This window comes from Pan paniscus, chromosome 6 (assembly GCF_029289425.2).
Source record: "Pan paniscus chromosome 6, NHGRI_mPanPan1-v2.0_pri, whole genome shotgun sequence".
Taxonomy (NCBI): Eukaryota; Metazoa; Chordata; class Mammalia; order Primates; family Hominidae; genus Pan; species Pan paniscus.
In genome coordinates, this window is record NC_073255.2 from 167,020,367 (window position 1) to 167,038,920 (window position 18,554).

The 18,554-nt window shown below is 40.3% G+C and overlaps 2 protein-coding genes across 4 annotated transcripts in view; one reads left to right on the forward strand and one right to left on the reverse strand.

Moving 5' to 3' along the window:
* TMEM209 (transmembrane protein 209) overlaps nucleotides 1–7,432 on the reverse strand; it is a 41,719-nt gene extending 34,287 nt beyond the window's left edge. Inside the window, exons 1-5 of one of the 3 annotated variants that reach the window (XM_003813482.4) lie at nucleotides 6,462–7,432; nucleotides 5,063–5,199; nucleotides 4,877–4,935; nucleotides 3,615–3,746; nucleotides 2,933–3,174 (exon numbers count right to left, since the gene is read on the reverse strand). In XM_003813482.4, the coding sequence (XP_003813530.3) occupies nucleotides 2,933–3,174; nucleotides 3,615–3,746; nucleotides 4,877–4,935; nucleotides 5,063–5,199; nucleotides 6,462–6,464 (573 nt within the window). In that variant the 5' untranslated portion in view covers nucleotides 6,465–7,432. Of the gene's footprint in view, nucleotides 1–2,932; nucleotides 3,175–3,614; nucleotides 3,747–4,876; nucleotides 4,936–5,062; nucleotides 5,200–6,054 lie in introns of all 3 variants that reach the window. The other 2 variants (XM_003813483.5, XM_008966036.3) reach the window with 2 other exon arrangements.
* Nucleotides 7,433–9,034: 1,602 nt separating this feature from the next.
* SSMEM1 (serine rich single-pass membrane protein 1) lies at nucleotides 9,035–17,914 on the forward strand. The gene is made up of 3 exons (XM_055114861.2): nucleotides 9,035–9,241; nucleotides 14,577–14,631; nucleotides 17,070–17,914. The coding sequence occupies exons 1-3, from the start codon at nucleotides 9,215–9,217 to the stop codon at nucleotides 17,444–17,446; spliced, it is 459 nt and encodes a 152-aa protein (XP_054970836.1). The 5' UTR covers nucleotides 9,035–9,214; the 3' UTR covers nucleotides 17,447–17,914.
* The last annotated feature ends 640 nt before the right edge of the window (nucleotides 17,915–18,554 follow it).

An 18,554-nucleotide genomic window follows, 5' to 3' on the forward strand; every position in this document is an offset into this window, starting at 1 on the left:
CTTTTGTGTCCTTATTTGTTGCCTACTTTATCAGACATTGATAATGCTAAAGTCTTCCAATACAATTGTGTTTATTGATTTCATGTTTCTAAAGGTTTTTGTTTTACATTTTATGATGCTGTATTATTCAATATACAGGGATTGTGATTCTAACTATTATTTTATCTTACGTATTATTTCTTCCATCAACTTAAAATGACCTTTTGTCTCATATAATTCTTCCTCCTCTAAAGTTATTCATTGTTAATACTACCACCTTATTTTTATGCTTTCCTGATATGCCTTTGTCACCTTTTTTATTTATTTATTTATTTTTTTTGAGACAGAGTCTCGCTGTGTCGCCCAGGCTGGAGTGCAGCGAGCCATCTCGGCTCACTGAAAGCTCCGCCTTCCTGGTTCACGCCATTCTCCTGCCTCAGCCTCCCGAGTAGCTGCGACTACAGGCGCCTGCCACCACACCTGGCTAATTTTTTGTATTTTGTTTAGTAGAGACAGGGTTTCAACATGTTAGCCAGGATGGTCTTGATCTCCTGACCTTGTGACCCGCCTGCCTCGGCCTCCCAAAGTGCTGGGATTACAGGCATGACCCACTGCGCCCAGCCGTCACCTTTACTTTCTTTTGATAATTTCCTGACATATCTTTTAAGATTTAAAAAAAAGAAAGATTACTAAGGTAAAAAAAAAACTCAATTCATTATTTTTTCCCTCTAATTTATAAATACAAAGATGTACAAGGCAGAAGAAACGACTGGAAAAGAGTGGGTACAAAGGGAGAGTTAACATAAGAAAAAAATTATTTCTTTAAAAATAAAAATTATATTTTGGTGGTGTCACTTCTTTTGTACAAATAGAACATAAGCTATGATTTATCTGTTTTTGAAGCAAAAATGCAATAGTATTTAACATTTTTTGTTAACTCTTCTAACAGTCAGTCCACAATGAAACTGCTACACACAGCACTAAAAACACAGCAAGTGAACAGAATCACCCCGAAAAAGACAAATCACATGTAATTCAAAGGAGGCTCCAAGTCAATCAAGGTAAAAATAATTTATAATATTGGGACAACTAGTTATCAATTTTAGCAAAAAACAAAAATGAGAAAATTATCATCTTATATTATGGTGGGGGGGAATCAATTCTGAAATTAAGAAAATTTCTAAATTTAAAAACAGAGCAAACCACAAGGAGATAAACAGATAAGACTATTAAACATTTAAAGTTTCTCTCTCTCTCTCTCTCTACATATATTAAACTCTATAATTAAACAGCAACCCAAGAAAAAAAATCAGAGGATACAGACCCAAAAGACAAGTGAGTAAAGCACAAGAAGTTCCTGATTTAGCTATGCGGCTTTGAAATAAATGTATGTTAAAAGTTACGATAGACTATTGTCATGTTTCTTATTAGCAGAGATTTATTTTTTAAAAAAATTAACTTGATGGTCAACAGTGTGGTAAAACGAACACTCTTCTACATTTCTGCGACAATGTAAATTGGTACAATTCTTTTGGATAGACACTCCCATCCCAAATTTATCAATAATTTTATGTACAGGGCTATTTAGTATACATTAAAAAGTTTTTTTATAAATGAAAATGACTTAAACATTGAAGAGTAAATTATGGTATATCCATTAGATGAGTATTAAATAGCCATTAAACAGATTATTTTTGTGTGGCAGGACTATAATAATTTTCCTTCTGTTTTACTTTTCCAATTTTCTATAAGGATCATATAGTATCATCTTGTGAAAAATTATTTTTAAAAGTCACATTTACCTATGAGTTATTAATTTTCACTACATATATGCTTTCTTATAAAAATTTAACTTGTACAAAATTTTCAAAATTCTATTACCTGCCAAAATTAATTTTAATATTGGATAACCAGTAGTACGGAATTTCATTACAAAGAAATATGTAAATGTTTGGGAGGTCGAGGAGGGCGGATCGCAAGGTCAGGAGATCGAGACCATCCTGGCTAACATGGCGAAACCCCGTCTCTACTGAAAATACAAAAAATTAGCCGGGCACGGTGGTGGGCGCCTGTAGTCCCAGCTACTCGGGAGGCTGAGGCAGGAGAATGGCATGAGCCCGGGAGGCAGAGTTTGCAGTGAGCTGAGATCACGCCACTGCACTCCAGTCTAGGCAACAGAGGGAGACTCTGTCTCAAAAAAAAAAAAAAAAAAAAAAAAAGAAATATGTAAATGGATAAGGGCAGAGAATGTGTCAGTTTCATCTCCAGAGACTCCTCTTTTAACTAGCAGCTACAGAGATGTTAGTCCAACACAGTAGCGACAGCATCTGAAATGACCACTCTTCTTTCAACGCCCCTCTTATATTAATAGTTTTATGCTTCAAGAAGGAGTCAAAATTTCAATTTGTCAATCCTGTTTCTATTAATCCTAAAAATTAGAACAAAATTTCACATTACTGTGGGAGTGGAAATGAAGGTTCCTACTATTCCATGGAAAGCGTCCATATTCAAGAATCATTTGTACTCATTGGAAAAAAAAAAGAAACTATGTGACAATCCCAGCTTTTAGCTTAGAAGACACTCCAACATGATAAACCACACTAAAACTCTAAAAAGGTATACAAAGGCCTCACACGAAGAAGGAAAGCAAGAGGGAAAACAGGAGTAAAAGCAACTAAAGTAAAAAATTATCCTGGTTTCAACTTGTTTTAAAGACAGCTGAAAGATCGTAGATGGTGCACTAAGTTTGTTATCTCTGTAAATGCTAATTTTTTCTCTTTCATTTTAAGATGTTGTGTTTAAGATATTATGTTCTATTCTTGGTTTTTAAATGGGTGTTCTGAGCAAATCAACTCTCAGTTTGCTCACTGATAAGTTTTGACTCATTAGATGATTTTTAGTATACCTCTCAATTCTAAAATAATGTGACTAGACAAGAGAAGAGAGTCATTACCTTATTATAACCACTGACGGGCGAGTAGGTCACTCCAGGGCTATAAGAACCACTGCCACCTGAGGACAGACCTTGCAGCTGAGGGCTGTAACCAGTCATACAGCTGGTGGTGAACTTGGGACTGGTACTGGGCGAACGAGAAGGGCTATAACTCAACACACTCTGACCCTGAATTGAAGGGGAAGGTGGAGCGGGAGGGATTTGGGTTGCTGCCAGATCGTGCGGAGGCGTAGTCTGTACAACTAGAAGGAAAAAAAAAGCAACATATGTGTATGTACCTTTAAATAAAATTATACGAAAATATATTTAAGCAACTAAGTCTTTCTCTTAAGGGAAAAAAGTTAACAGAGTTACTTGGTTGTTAAATCACAGAATGTATTATTACCAAAGGACACAAATTACGTGTTTACCATTTCCAGAGTGCAAAATTAGAAACTGGTTTCAACTCAGCAAGTTAGTCATTTAATTTTAATTGCACCTGAACAATGGAACAAACTTCCATGAAATAGTTGAATGTATACAAGTAAGAATGATAATCATTGGTCATAAGACAATTTATTGTATCCTGCTTAAGATAGCTGATGTCCCTTCCAGCTTTGAGTCTACGAAATGGGAAAATTAAACTGAGAAAGATTTATTGCCAACCTTTTCCCCACCTTTGCAAGAGATATAAAACACTCACCAGCTGTTTTCAACCCTAAAAGTGTTTGCTGTCCAGGACTAACAACCAGACTTGTTGGTGCCACAGTATATTTGAAATATCTCCAAAAATCAAATAAGGCATTAAGGCTGAAGAGAGATGCAAGGGCAAGCTCTGGAAGAGAACAATTTTTTTTTTTAATAAGGGGGGTGAGGAGGGCATCTATTGGAGAACACAAAAACCCTCTATACTTAGCAAACTAAAATTACCTTCTTATTCCTCATAAAAACTATAATTTAATGAATGTTATGTGTAGGGTGGCTGGGCATGGTGGCTCACACCCATAATTGCAGCACTCTGGGAGGCTGAGGCGAGTGGATCACCTGAGGTCGGGAGTTTGAGACCAGCCTGGCCAACATAGTGAAACCCCATCTCTACTAAAAATATAAAAATTAGCCAGGTGTGGTGGCGCACACCTGTAGTCTCAGCTACTTGGGAGGCTGAGGCAGGAGAATTGCTTGAACCTGGGAGGTGGAGGTTGCAGTGAGCTGAGATTGTGCCACTGTACTCCAGCCTGGGTGACAGAGTGAGACTCCTTCTCAAAAAAAAAAAAATTATGTGTAGGTAATTTACTAGTGAGTTTCAAAATAGCACTAATCCTAGCAACCCTGTACAATAAATATTTTCACCTTCATTTTAAATATAAACCAACATTGTTCAGAAGCCAAGTGACTCTTACAAGAGTAGAGAGTTAGTTAGTGAAGCCATGATTCTAACCGAGGTCTGCTGATTGCAAATCCCTTGCTCTCCCAACTTGGCACACTATCTCCCTGTGAAAGACTTTAGATTAATGTGTATAGACTATGAAATTTACTTTAACATCCATAAAGACTCTTTATACCCAATGACTATGGAAGAGCAGACAAGAAGAGAGGAAAGAATGTGAAAACTGAGGAAGGCATCAATGGAGCAGAAATCTGGGCTGGTCTTGAAAAGTAAAAAGGTAGAGACACAGAAAGCGCATTTCAGGAGAGTAATAAAAACAAATCTCACTAACCTCTAAACTTATTTTTCTTCACAGAACTCATAATTACCTGAAGTGTTATTAATCTGATTGTCTAACAGAATGTTCCTTTCATAATAGCAGGGATTTACCTTGCTCCCTTTCTGCTGTATTCCCAGTTTTTACAACCCAGCAGGCAGTCAAATACTTGTTGAATAAGGAAATGCATACTAAGCTGAATTAAACCTGAAGGCAGTTTTTTATTGGTAAATGTAAGTTACGGTGAAAATTACTTACTTACCAATATACCAGAGGGGCCAGTATGTCACATTGTAGTATGAACTAATCAATTTTCCAGTCCTGAAAAAAAATTAGAAAGGCTTTCCAGTGAACCTAAAAACACCAAAAATCAAAAACAAACACAAAAACCTGTGGAACCAGCCACTGGCTTCTTAAAGTTTCACTTTTTTTGGACTGATTCACTTACATTTCAGTATATATCATTCCAGCCATAGATACATTTAGGAGTCCCCAGGCTAAGACCACTTTCCTAGCCTCTGTTTCTTTTCTCATCTTGATGGTTCTGTCAATAAGGGAAGCACTAGGGTGTGCCTCCCCCTGCATCTATGAAAAAACAAAAAGCACAGGAATTAACCAAGAGAAACTATTGCTCCATTTAAAAACCAAATTTTGCATCCCTTACAAAGGTAACTGAAACCGCATATACCTTCTCTCATCTTTAAAATGTTTTATCAAAACTTCTTCCATTTAATATCAGTATATGAAAAGGGAACCCAAAATTATACGTAACTTAATTGGCATCACAGTGTAATCAACAGAGAAGTGGCTGGTTATTTATCTATTTATTTGTTTTGAGACGGAGTCTTGCTGTCTCCCAGGCTAGAATGCAGTGGCGCGATCTCGACTCACTGCAACCTCCGCCTCCCGGGTTCAAGCGATTCTCCTGCCTCAGACTCCCGAGTAGCTGGGATTACAGACGCCCGCCACCGCGTCCGACTGATTTTTGTATTTTTAGTAGAGACGGGATTTCAACATCTCGGCCAGGCTGGTCTCGAACTCCTGACCTTGTGATCCACCCGCCTCGGCCTCCCAAAGTGTTGGGATTACAGGCGTGAGCCACCGCGCCCAGACGTGGCTGGTTATTTAAGAACAATTTAATACTTCCAATACATAAAAATGTCTTATTTTGTAATTTAAGGGTTATGTCTAGAAATACTTTGTATTTTGTCTTTGGGGTATGTTACACGGACTAGGCAAAAGACTAATTTCAGAAACTCAAAATGTCAAGTTTTGGGAGACTATATTCCATATCTGCTGTAAGTCATAAAGACTGTTCTACATCCTCATGCAGACGCCATTACTATCTAAACAACTCTGCACTTGGACAGCCGTACTCCAGGGCTCTCCCTTTTGTGTGTGGATAAAGGACAAGGATCCAAGTTTTAGAAGGGCACGTACTTATGATGGGGTGGTGAGCGGAGTAAGAGGGAGAGAGGGGAAAACGTGCATTGTTTTGGTCCACATTTGGGATTTATAATTCCTCCTTTCTTCAGCTAGGCTCAACTCTTACAGACCGTGCAAAACTTGTTCCAGCGACAAGCAGTCGTATCCCACAGAGGAGAGAGCAATAGCTTTCGCGCCACTCAGCCCCCGCGTCCCAATTTCCCAGTCCAGAGCTTCCCTCCCCGGCTCCTGGGCACGAACTTCAGCAACCCTATTGCTTCTTTCTTCCCTTCCCCTAGAGAGGCGGAACGCCTAGCCACATCCCCCCTTGGCTGAACTCAGGACAGATCAGCAGGCGCGGAACTCCCACAACCCGCGTAGATTCCAAGACAGGAAGCACAAACACGACCCCGAAAACGTACCATGTCCTCTGGCCGGAAAGCGCAGGCTCGCGCCACTCTCTCTCGGCATGCGCAAAGCCAAGCTCAAGCGGGAGGCCACCGGCAAGCGGCTCTAAAGTTACCGGAAGAACTGGGCAGTCTCTTCTCGCGAGAAAGGGAGGGGTCGCAGGCCCAGGCGCTCGGAGCGTTACCAGGGAAACAGGTCTCGGTTTTGCGGCTCCCACTCAGCTGCGAGAGAAAGCTAAGCAGCAAAATTCAGACCAGGCTCTGAACCCGCAGTAAAAAGTAATAATTGTAACAAGCTGAATTTTGTATCTATTAATATAATTTTAGCTTCCCTAGGGCATTTATGGACTCACATGTGTAAACTGATTAAGTAGGGCGGCTCACCGTAGGATAGAGTGGCGTGATAAAGTGGCCAGACACCATCAGTGACAAAGCATTTCTTTCCCCTGTGTTAAAGTATCTATGTCAAGAGTCCTGACCCCATGTAATTTTTTTTTTGGTAGAGACAGGGTTTCGCCATGTTGGCCAGTCTGGTCTCGATTTCCTAACCTCAAGGGATCCGCCCGCCTCAGCCTCCCAAACGCCTGCTGGCCTCCCACCGCCTTTTGGGATTACAGGCGTGGCCCACCGCGCCCGGCCTAAATTCTTAATCTGTTTAATAGGGTGCAGCAATAACAAGCACACCCAAAATTTGTTTTATTGAAGTTGCTAGTGGTTTTGAGGTTAAAAATAATAACACATTTTCGTATGTATTTTTTGGAAGAGCTGCTCATCCTGAGGAAAAGGTTGAGCTTTGTTTTATTTAGCACAAATACCTACAAGTGTGCCGCTGAGCCAGGCGCACGGATATAGAAAATAAGACCTTCCTGGTTACTACCCAGAGGAGCTCAACCCCAGCGGAGGTCCACAGATGCATTTCGGTGGCAGGTGAGGCGCATGCAGTGCTCCCCAAGGAGGCGCATGCAGTGCTCCCCAAGGAGGCGCATGCAGTGCTCCCCAAGGAGGCGCGTCCAGCCCAGCCCCAGCTCTCGCGAGCTTCCTGGAGGAGATGACGCGTTAGAGTCCACAGCCAGAAACCCAGGGCCTGGGGACTTGTTCTGAAGTGTGCCTCCTAATAAAAACATTAAGCCATGTCACAGTAAGCTAGTGGATTACATCATGTATGTCCAATGGCCAAAGTTTTTCCTAAAATGATCCTAAGATTAATACCACGTGGTATTGTATATTAATGAAAATCGGCAGGTATGCTGTGCTCTTGAAGAGCTGTTAAGTTTTATCATTTTTAGATTGCTTTAGCAGCAATGTTGTTTTGCTCTAGTTTTAGATTTAGAGATGAACTAACTGGAAAATTGTTCAAAGTGAAAGGGCTCAAGGTGCAATCAAAATTAGAATACCGGCCGGGCGCGGTGGCTCACGCCTGTAATCCCAACACTTTGGGAGGCCGAGGCGGGCGGATCACGAGGTCAGGAGATGGAGACCAGCCTGGTCAAGACGCTGAAACCCTGTCTCTACTAAAAAGACAAAAAATTAGTAGGGCGTGGTGGCACGCGCCTGTAATCCCAATTACTCTGGAGGCTGAGGCAGGAGAATCACTTGAGCCTGGGAAGCCGAGGTTGCGGTGAGCCAAGATGGTGCCACTGCATTCAAGTCTGGGCGACAGAGTGAGACCCTGCTAAAAAAAAAAAAAAAAAAAAAAAAATTAGAATACCGGTTTCCCACCCCCTCCATATGTGACTCTTTCCTAAGAAGAAATTGTATGCATTTGATGTAGTTCATAGTAGTTCATAACGGGCACATCTGTGTTTTTCCCTCTTAATGTAATCTATAAGCTGTTGTGCATTTATTCAAGGCTTAAAAAAGAACACCACTGACCAAATGACAGCATTATGTATTAGGGCTGCCATAACGCAATATCACAGACAGGTGGCTTAAACAACAGAAATTATTTTTTTCATAATTTTGGAGGCTGGAAGTCTAAGATCAAATTGTCAGCGGGGTTGGTTTCTCCTGAGGCGGGTCTCCTTGCAGACGGCCACCTTGTATTGTGACCTTGATTTCTGTGCTCGTGAATCCTTGCTGTCTTCTTGTAAGGATACCAATTGTATTGGATTAGGGCCCTTATGACCTCATTTAACTTTAATTACCTCCTTAAAGGCCCTGTCTCCAAATAGAGTCACACTGGAGGTGAGGGCTTCAACATATGAATTTTAGGGAACACAGTTCGATCGGTAATACATTAGAACTGTCTATGATAATTTGCAATGGCATGATACATATAAAAGAGACTGAATTAAAATGAGTGGATACATTAAACACTTAGACGTGAAGATAAGAAAATATAGTATATACAAGTTTTAGGAAAAAAAATTAAGGCAGAATGCACCATATTGAGGTATGGGGGAAAATAACATAAACATTCAGAGGAGTAATTTGAATAACCTTCCACAAACTTAGAAATCCAAGAAGCATTTGTCAGTTCCTAGAACAGTTGCTTAAGTATATGTCATAATAGGTTGCCAAGGAAATTGTCATACATCATAGAGGGAGTGAAGTAGTTCCCAGTCATCTTTATCCCTTTAAGCATGGTTTATTTTCTGAGCAAGGAGTCATCATGGGAGACCTTTTTTTCCTTATTTTGGGAGGTAGATCCTCCCCCCATACCTTTAAATTGTACCATTCCAAGTCAGGATTATGAATGCTGGAAGGATGACTCTTGTGGAACCATAGGGAGCTTCCTGCTTTGGTATTTTGTTATCGTATTTGTCCTGATGTTCTTCTCTAGGGCTTCTGTCTGGGTAGGATATCTTTTTTTCATTTTAAATAATATGTTTACTGTACACTAGGAAAATTTCCATAAAATACATTTACTATACTTTGATGAAACTACTTTTAAAAGTTGTTTAGTTTTAAAAATAATGCAATCTTATTCTGGAGAATCCAGGAATATGGAAAAGGTGAAGAGGAAAATATAAAGCTACAGTTATCCTCTTTCCCAGAGATAACCACTGTTAACATTTTGGAGTATGTTCTTCCAGTTTGGTTTTTTTCTCTGCCTTTCCCAATATATCTCTCTCCATTTCTCTATCTTTGATCTTACATGGTTGGCATTATATTGCATATATTTTCATATCCTGCTTTTTAAGCTTAATAATATATCAGAAATACTTCTTTAAATTATATTCACTCAGCAGCACTTTTAATGACTGCATAATTTTCTATCTTGTGATTGCACCAAAAAATTCTGCAAGTTTGAAACATTCAGATTGTTTACAGTTTATCCATCTGCTATGTAATGCTGGCATAAACCTCCCTGCTGGTTAATGACTTCCAAATCCCTTTTCTAGCCATGTGATTCTAATCAAAGATACGAAAGTTGTCATATTGATAGGATACATGCTGTAGGATTTTGGGGTTTTTAGAATGAAGCAATACGCTTTCTGCATAGAATAAGCAGAACTAGACTAAACAGAACTAAAGTCACCACTAAAATGCCATCATCTTAAGAATGAGATATCCCACTTTATCAGGACTGTGATGCTTCCAACATATTATGAGTAACCAAGCTCTTTTTTTTTTTCTTGAGATGGAGTCTTGCTCTGTCACCCAGGCTGGAGTGAAGTGGTGCAATCTTGGCTCACTACAACCTCCGCCTCCCAGATTCAAGTGACTCTCCTGCCTCAGCCTCCCTTGTAGCTGGGACCACAGGCGCACGCCACCACGCTCTGCTAACTTCTGTATTTTTAGTACAGATGGGGTTTCACCATGTTGGCCAGGCTGGTCTCAAACTCCTGACCTCAAGTAGTCTGCCCGCTTTGGCCTCCCAAAGTGCTGGGATTACAGGCATGAGCCACCGCGCCCAGCCGTAACCAAGCTCTTATAATTTGCTGACATGATATCCTTGCTGGCCATTAATACCAGGCTGATGATTGAGAAAACCACCATCATTTAGCATTATAGCCAGAGGCCTGGGCTGGCAGTGGTCAGTAAGACTTAATGCTCTATGAGCTCTGGATGGGGTGGAGAAGGTTTGTTATGTCCATGCCAGCTGGATTCCATTCTAATCAAAGACTCTTTGATAACCACCACCTCCTGGTGAAGAACGTTCATCTAAAGTCTAAATGCTTCTTAAGGTAAATACTTTGCCAAAAGGAGATTTAGAATAGTGATAGCTTATATGTGTCCTAGACTCCCTAGCTAAGTATATTGAATTTGGCCTGGCAAGCAAAGCTACTTTAGAAAATTACCAAAAAAATTTCATCATGAATTAAGAGGTCTAAGCTGTTTTGTTTTTTTTTTTTTTTTTTGAGACGGAGTCTCGCCCTGTTGCCCAGGCTGGAGTGCAATGGCACGATCTTGGCTCACTGCAACCTCAGCCTCCTGGGTTCCAGTGATTCTCCTGCCTCAGCCTCCCGAGTAGCTGGGATTACAGGCGTGCACCTCCACGCGCAGCTAATTTTTGTATTTTTAGTAGAGATGGAGTTTCACCATGTTGGCCAGGCTGGTGTCGAACTCCTGACCTCGTGATCCACCCGCCTCGGCCTCCCAAAGTGCTGGCATTACAGGCATGAGCCACCACGCCCGGCCCAGTCTAAGCTATTTTTTCTGCTCCCTTGCTTGCATCAGCTCTTGGGAGTCATACAGCCTTGAGCTTCCAGGACCTCAAGAGAGCATGTGGTCCGGCCTTCTGTTTGTAGGCAAGTAAGTTATCATTATCCCTCCCCCACCCATTTTTTAATTAATAAGCCCCAAGGAAATTAAGTGACTTGTCCAATGTCACAAAAGTGTTAGTGACAGAAGGGGAATATACCCAGATTTCCTGTCAAATTATTTGTTTGCTTCAAAGCATAGTTTGAAATGTCCACTTAGATCTACTCAGTCCTGATTAAAACCTTAATTATTTTAGAGGTTTCGTTTTTCACTTTGTACCCTTGTGGCAGCTACAATCGGCTAGACTGCTTCTTCTGAAGGGTCCCAGATTTGAAATCTGAGAACCATATGAGAGCTAGTAAAGGAGGATGGAATTTTTCCTTCACTTTGAACTTCTTCATTTTCTCTGCTAAACTATGAGGCTTTATTTACAAACCTTGAAGTAATGGTAAAAGAGCGATGGAAATGTGGTGGTAATTATCCTCCAACGTGAAGCACGCTGATTTCCTCTGAATTTGCCACTTTTTAAAGTGGCATTTACCCTTTTGCTTTCAGACTATAAATACTATATTTAGTTTATATTTTTATTTTGTGTTTATTCAGATTGCTAGTGCTGGTATTTTTCTGGACAATGGTAATCCAAACTCCTTATTTTGCTTATGTGGAAACTGAGCTTAAGAGGTGTTAAGTGGCTTGGAAAAATCAAGAGTTGTTACTGGCAGAAAGAGAGCCACGGCCCACATTTTCTACTCTGCCCCTCAGGGTAGGCACTCCTGCTGTTTTCACTCACTGAGTCACAAAGACAGTTAATAAAATGATCCCACTTAGTTTAATGCAAAATCTTTCTTTTGATTTTGTGGTTATGTTTTGATTTGACATCAAATGTGAGAGCTTTCTGTGGAAATGATATAAGCCTAATAAGTGTTTTTAAACAACTTCTCCTGTCTATTACAAAAGTACACATTATATAGAAAATGTGGAAATTACAGGGCAGAAGACAAAATAAAAATCACTCCAGATTATGTAGAAATAACCAACTACTGTTAACTTTTAGGTTTATAAACTTCCAATTATTTTGATTTTCTTTATATATATTAAATTTATTTTTTTCCTTTTCTATAACCTAATCTAAGTGATACATATTAAATTTAAAATATTTAAGCCTCTTCCAAAAGCATTTTTTATAAAGTGGTATCTTTTTTTTTTTTTTTTTGAGACAGAGTCTCGCTGTCACCCAAGCTGGAGTGCAGTGGTGCAATCTCTGCTCACTGCAAGCTCCGCCTCTCAGGTTCACGCCATTCTCCTGCCTCAGCCTCCTGAGTAGCTGGGACTACAGGCACCCGCCACCACACCCGGCTAATTTTTTTGTATTTTAAGTACAGACAGGGTTTCACCGTGTTAGCCAGGATGGTCTCCATCTCCTGACCTTGTGATCTGCCCGCCTCGGCCTCCCAAAGTGCTGGGATTACAGGCATGAGCCACCGTGTCTGGCCAGAAAGTGGTATCTTAAAAGTGAACTCTGCTTTCAAGATTTTTGGAGAATGATTGCTGTAACCCAGAAAACAAAAAGGCACCTCATTAAAGATGCTTGCCTACCATTGCAGAGATCAGATATTAAGAATGAGCCGAGGATCTTAGATTGCAGTTATAAATACCGAACCATGGCACTTTTCATCCCAAAGAAACTGGACTTCCACATAAACTCATTTTTTCCTAATTGTAGACAATTTGAAAAAATTAGAAGAGAAAAAGTCCGTTTCACCACTTAAAGCCAACCATAGCTATCACTTTTATATGCTCCTTAAAGTCTTTTTTTTCATATTTTAAGCTAATTTGTGCTCATGCTGTATATACAAATTTGCATCTTGATGTTTAACCCAGTATGGTAGCACACTTATTTCCTCATGTTATGACATACTTTTATTATAATAATTTTACAACTGTTTATCATATAATTGTACCATAATTTACTTAAACCATTGTCTACTTTTGAATTTTCTATTATCCTAATTATACTGTGATGAATGTTTCTGTGGACAAAGCTTTCTTTCTTCTGAGGGTTATTTCTTGCTGATAGATTCCTGGAGAGAGAATTATATGTCAAAGGTGTTAATGAAAATTTCTAGTTTTTGTTATTTTCTGAAAGAGTTGGTTTATATCTGTGTCTTTTGGCAAAATCACTTTCAGCATTAGAAAGTGGGACACTAATCTGAAAAATGGGACAAATATATTTATGGAGTATTGGGGGGCAGAATATTTGAAATTGAAACTATTCAAAGAAATCCATTTCTTTTGGTTGCCGTATTCACAAATAATATATCATGATTACATTTTGGAGGAAACTTTCGGAGGGATTAAGGAGATATTAAGTTCATGAATTCAGGTAAAGATCTTTGTACATGGTAGATGTCTTCTATCTTAAAGAACTATCAGTAATGTACCCTGATCAAGTGTCCTTTAAGAACTAAACTAATCTGGGCCGGGCACGGTGGCTTACACCCGTAATCCTAGCACTTTGGGAGGCCGAGGCAGGTGGATCACCTGAGATCAGGAGTTCGAGACCAGCCTTTTCAACATGGAGAAACCCTGTCTCTACTAAAAATACAAAATTAGCTGGGCGTGGTGGTGCATGTCTGTAATCCCAGTTACTCGGGAGGCTGAGACGGGAGAATCACTTGAACCTGGGAGGTGGAGATTTCAGTGAGCTGAGATCGCACCATTGCACTCTAGCCTGGGCATACAGAGCAAGACTCCATCTCAAAAGAAAAAAAACAACAACTAAACTAATCTGAGTACTATCAAATTTTTTAAAAACACTACTTCTCTGTAATGTAAATGGGTACAGGAAAGCTTTATAAGCTATAGCTCCTTGTCAGTGTTATTTTCTCTCAAGTCTGTTCCATTTTGTTTGGTCCAAAACATTTTGGTAGATTCTGCTATCAAAGCATAGTCTTAATGGGAAGTGGAAGTAGGATCACTATAACAGGAACTCAATACATACTGAATTAGCTTATTATTTAACTCAGTAAGTACTTGTTTAAACTGAATGTTTAAAATTAGACATTGTCAGGCCAGGCCCAGGGTTCATACCTGTAATCCCAGCACTTTCGGAGGCCAAGGCGGGCAGATCACTTGAGGTCAGGAGTTCAAGACCAGCCTGGCCAACATGGTGAAACCCTGTCTCTACTAAAAATACAAAAATTAGCCGGGCGTGGTAGCGGGCACCTGTAATCCCAGCTACTTGGGAGGCCGAGGCAGGAGAATCACTTGAACCTGGAAGATAGAGGTTGCAGTGAGCTGAGATCATGCCACTGCACTCCAGCCTGGGCAACAGAGTGAGACTCTCCAAAAATAAATAAAAATAATAATAATAATAAAAAAACCAGACATTATCAATGGGCCTCAGCAATAGTGTTTTATAACAAGTACATATTATCAAAAAACAACTGAGATCACTCTTACTAACCTATGTTTCTGAAACAGATGTCTGAGGATAAAAAGGATGAAGGCAGTGGGACAAGTACTTCAGTAAGGAAAGGTGAGAACCAGTGCATATTTGGTGTTGGACTATGAGGGGAAGAATATGTGTGGTGTTGCATGCCTGTAGTCCCAGCTACTCAGAAGGCTGAGGCAGGAGGATTGCTTGAGCTAAGCAGTTCAAGACCACAGCTTGAGAACACAGTGAGAACCAGTAACAAAAAAAAAAAAAAGAAAAGAAAAGAAAAAGAAAAAAAGAAAAACAAAATAAAGACAAAGAAAGAAATTTGTGCTGAGTGTGGAAAGCAAAAAACAGAGATGAACAGCCAACAGCATTGTAAGACTTTGCACACTAGAGGAGGCCCATTGGGGTTGGGTGAGTTTTTGCTTTGGACTCCCTAGTGCAGAGGGACAGTTTAGCTGCTTAGCAAGAAGCTATGAATTACTGGGAGGTGGAACTCAAGTTCTTTTTTCACTCCTTAGCTCTCTCCCTTCACATTGCTTGCCCTTCCCACATCCTCATGGTTAGTGCTATTACAGGATTATGAACTGTCTATGACATCTTTTTCAATAACCTATAAGCAGTGGTGCACTGGTAAATGTTTAACAACTGGTTCTCCAAAACTCCTGTGTGTACATATGCTTACTAAAAATTTTACTGATATAAAGGTTGCACATCATCTCAGCACCTCCGGAGGCTGAAGCAGGAGAACTGCTTGAGGCCAGGAGTTCAAGATCAGCCTGGAGAACATAGCAAAACCCTGTCTTTTAAAAAAAGAAAATTAGCTGGCATGGTTGTTCGCACCTGCGGTCTCAGCTACTCAGGAGGCTGAGGCAACAGAATCACTTGAGCCCAGGAGTTCGAGGCTGCCAGTGAGCCATAATCATGCCACTACACTCCAGCCTGGGCGGCACAGTGAGTCCCTGACTCTAAAAATTTAATAAATAAATAAATAAAAATAAATAAATATATATCACACCATTTAAAATAATAAAATATACAATACTCCTTATGGCCAATTTCATATAGACAACTGATTCTCACAAAACGCTCTCCTTGATTTTTGCCAGACCCTTGCACCTTAGCCAACCATGGCTGCAATTGATGAACAAGTATAGTTCCAGCGTGAATGTTATTTTCCTCTAAGTTAAGGAGTGAGATGAAAATGAAGCAGAAGATAGATGTATGTTGGAACTTAACTTGGTTGTCAGTGATGTGAGTGACTTCTTTGCTGGAATGGATAATAGTTCTAAAATACTGGAAGAATATTTCCTCATTTTGCAGGGTTAGTCACAATGTAGTGGCTACAGGGATGATACTGAAATGTAATATGTAATCTGCATTAGTAACATGTTCTCCATCATTTTCTTAAGCCTAGACAATCAACAAAGCCATACGTCAAGCCCTGATGTTTAGTGTTTGCTGATTTTCGTGGTATAAATACTTCCACCAAAGCTGATTTTAAGCTATCCACCTCACGTCATTGAACATGGAGTTGGGAGGAGATGTGCAGTAGTGCACCCTTAACATAGAATTTCCGCCAGGCGTGGTGGCTCACACCTGTAATCTCAGCACTTTGGGTGGCCAAGGAGGGTGGATCTCCTGAGGTCAGGAGTTCGAGACCAGCCTGGCCAACATGGCAAAACCCTGTCTCTACTAAAAATACAAAAAAATTAGCTGTGCATGGTGGCACGTGCCTATAATCCCAGCTGCTGGGGGGCTGAGGCAGGAGGATCACTTGAACCTGGGAGACAGAGGTTGCAGTGAGCCGAGATCGTGCCACTGCACTCTAGCCTGGGCAACAGAGCGAGACTCCATCTCAAAAACAAAAAAAAACAAAAAAAAAACAGCATAGAGTTTCCAGCATCCAAATACAACGGACATAAAAAACCAGAAGAGCACATAGCATAAACAAATGTAGTAAGATAATTAGGAAGTGATGGGTTTTGAGTATTACCTCTATTTTTAGTAACTTAATTTATTGTAAGTTGGTATAATTTAATTTTTAATAATGGCTATGTTTAACCATCTCTCAAAATTCCTGAAAGTTTATCAGCTCTTCTGCGCAGGTACAAGCCAACTTCCGCACACCACTACATAAAGGAAAGATCCTTCTTAGTTCCTGCTCCCCAAATCACATTCATATACCTGCTTGAATCTGTAAGACTTCAATTTTCAAAGGGAAAAAAGAGTTCTTCCCTGGAAAAGTTTAGAGATCTTTTCCTTTGACCTTATGTTTAGCATCCACAAAACTTCAAAAGTGATATGGTGATATGTCAAGCATCTATCTAAGCTCTCTGGTCTGCAGGAGTTGGGATATGGTACTAGAAAATGCAGTCAGCTGCCAACACTTGCAGGTGACTGGAGAAAAGCAATGGCTTGACAACTGGCCACTAAGAGTGAGCTCACACGTGCACAGGCTTCTTAAGTAATAGGAATTCATAGTAACCAACAATATTACTAACTTGATATGTTTCATTGGTTGTTGGCAAGCAAAGAGACTTCCTGTAAGCGGCAAAGCAAAGACAGTGCCTGGGATCCCTCACAAACAATGAAGAAACCAAAGCAGAACCAACTTACCCCTGTAACCAACTCAGAAGTGGCTTTGGTCAATGCCTGTCTTGAACAAAGACAAGCCAGGCGCCAGTCTCAGTTCAATGAGGTGAACCAGAACCAACATGACAGTGATACTACGGAGTGTGGCAGTGAAGAGTCTAACTCAGAAGCCTCCTCGTGGAAGGACAGTGAAAGTGAACACCACCCATCACCAGACAGTATTAAGAGGAGAAAAAATGGCTCAGAGGCAAAGGAATCTGGGAAGTTACCAAATGAGCGAAAGGCACTGCCTCCACTGCAAAGCCTTGAGAACCAATGAATGGTTGGCGCACCATTCCCGACAGAAGCCTTCAGTAACACCGCCAATGAAAGGAGACAGTCAAGAGGAAAGTTCCATATCTGACATTAACATGAAATTTAGTAAATTTTGAATTTTATCACGTTCTTCCTTCACTTGAAGCCAAATGAAAGAGAAGAATAAAACATGAAAAATCACCAGAGCTATAGGTAAGGAGACTTTTACAACAAAGTCTCTCTACCAACAAACAAAAACATACTTGGAACCCAAGAGGTAAAATCTCACACAATTCTTCGTTCAAAAAAAAAAAAAAGGCCATCAAATGTGTTTATGGCACCATTGGAACACCAAAGATCTATATCTGTTATGATTTTTTTATTTGAAATAGCACAAGACAGATATTTTGTGCCTTGAGTGTATGTATTTTGTTTATGTCTGTAATATGAATAAGAAAGCTCTTTGAAAATATATTATTTATGTTGAGAAACCACTTAAATGTATTCAGATGTTTTGCTTATCTGACTGACTGAATGAACTAGGTGAAGTTGGTTGGAATAGAATTGCCCCATCCTCTCTAGGTTTGACCCTACAAGAACTGTATTGCCACACATGTCTGCTAGGGGCTGGTGTGGAAGAGGAGCTCAAGAGGCTGGAATAAGATCTGATTCCTGGAGTAGGGAGGAGAGGCAGCATGACCCAGAAGGCAGTTGGCAGTGGGCTACCCACGGTTGTCATCCACAAAGTGCATGGCAAATGTTAAAGGAAAAATTATTCTGACACTTGTTAAAATGGTCAGGAGGACTTCATTCACGACTCTATTGCAATAGAGAGTAGAAATTGAGCTCCACTCTGAATACAACAAGGACAAGTGGGGATTTATAGCCAGGAGCAGGAGGAGGACATCACAGGATGGGAAATTACTAAAGAGAGACATCAAACATAGGGGTATTCCTGATAAAGTGACCTAACAGGATTCATGCTAAAGGTAGGCCAAGGACTTACACATCAAAAGTGGAGAATGAGGCCAGGCATGGTGGCTCATGCCTGTAATCCCAGCACTTTGGGAGGCCAAGGCAGGCAGATCACCCGAGGTCAGGAATTTGAGACCAGCCTGGCCAATGTGGTGAAA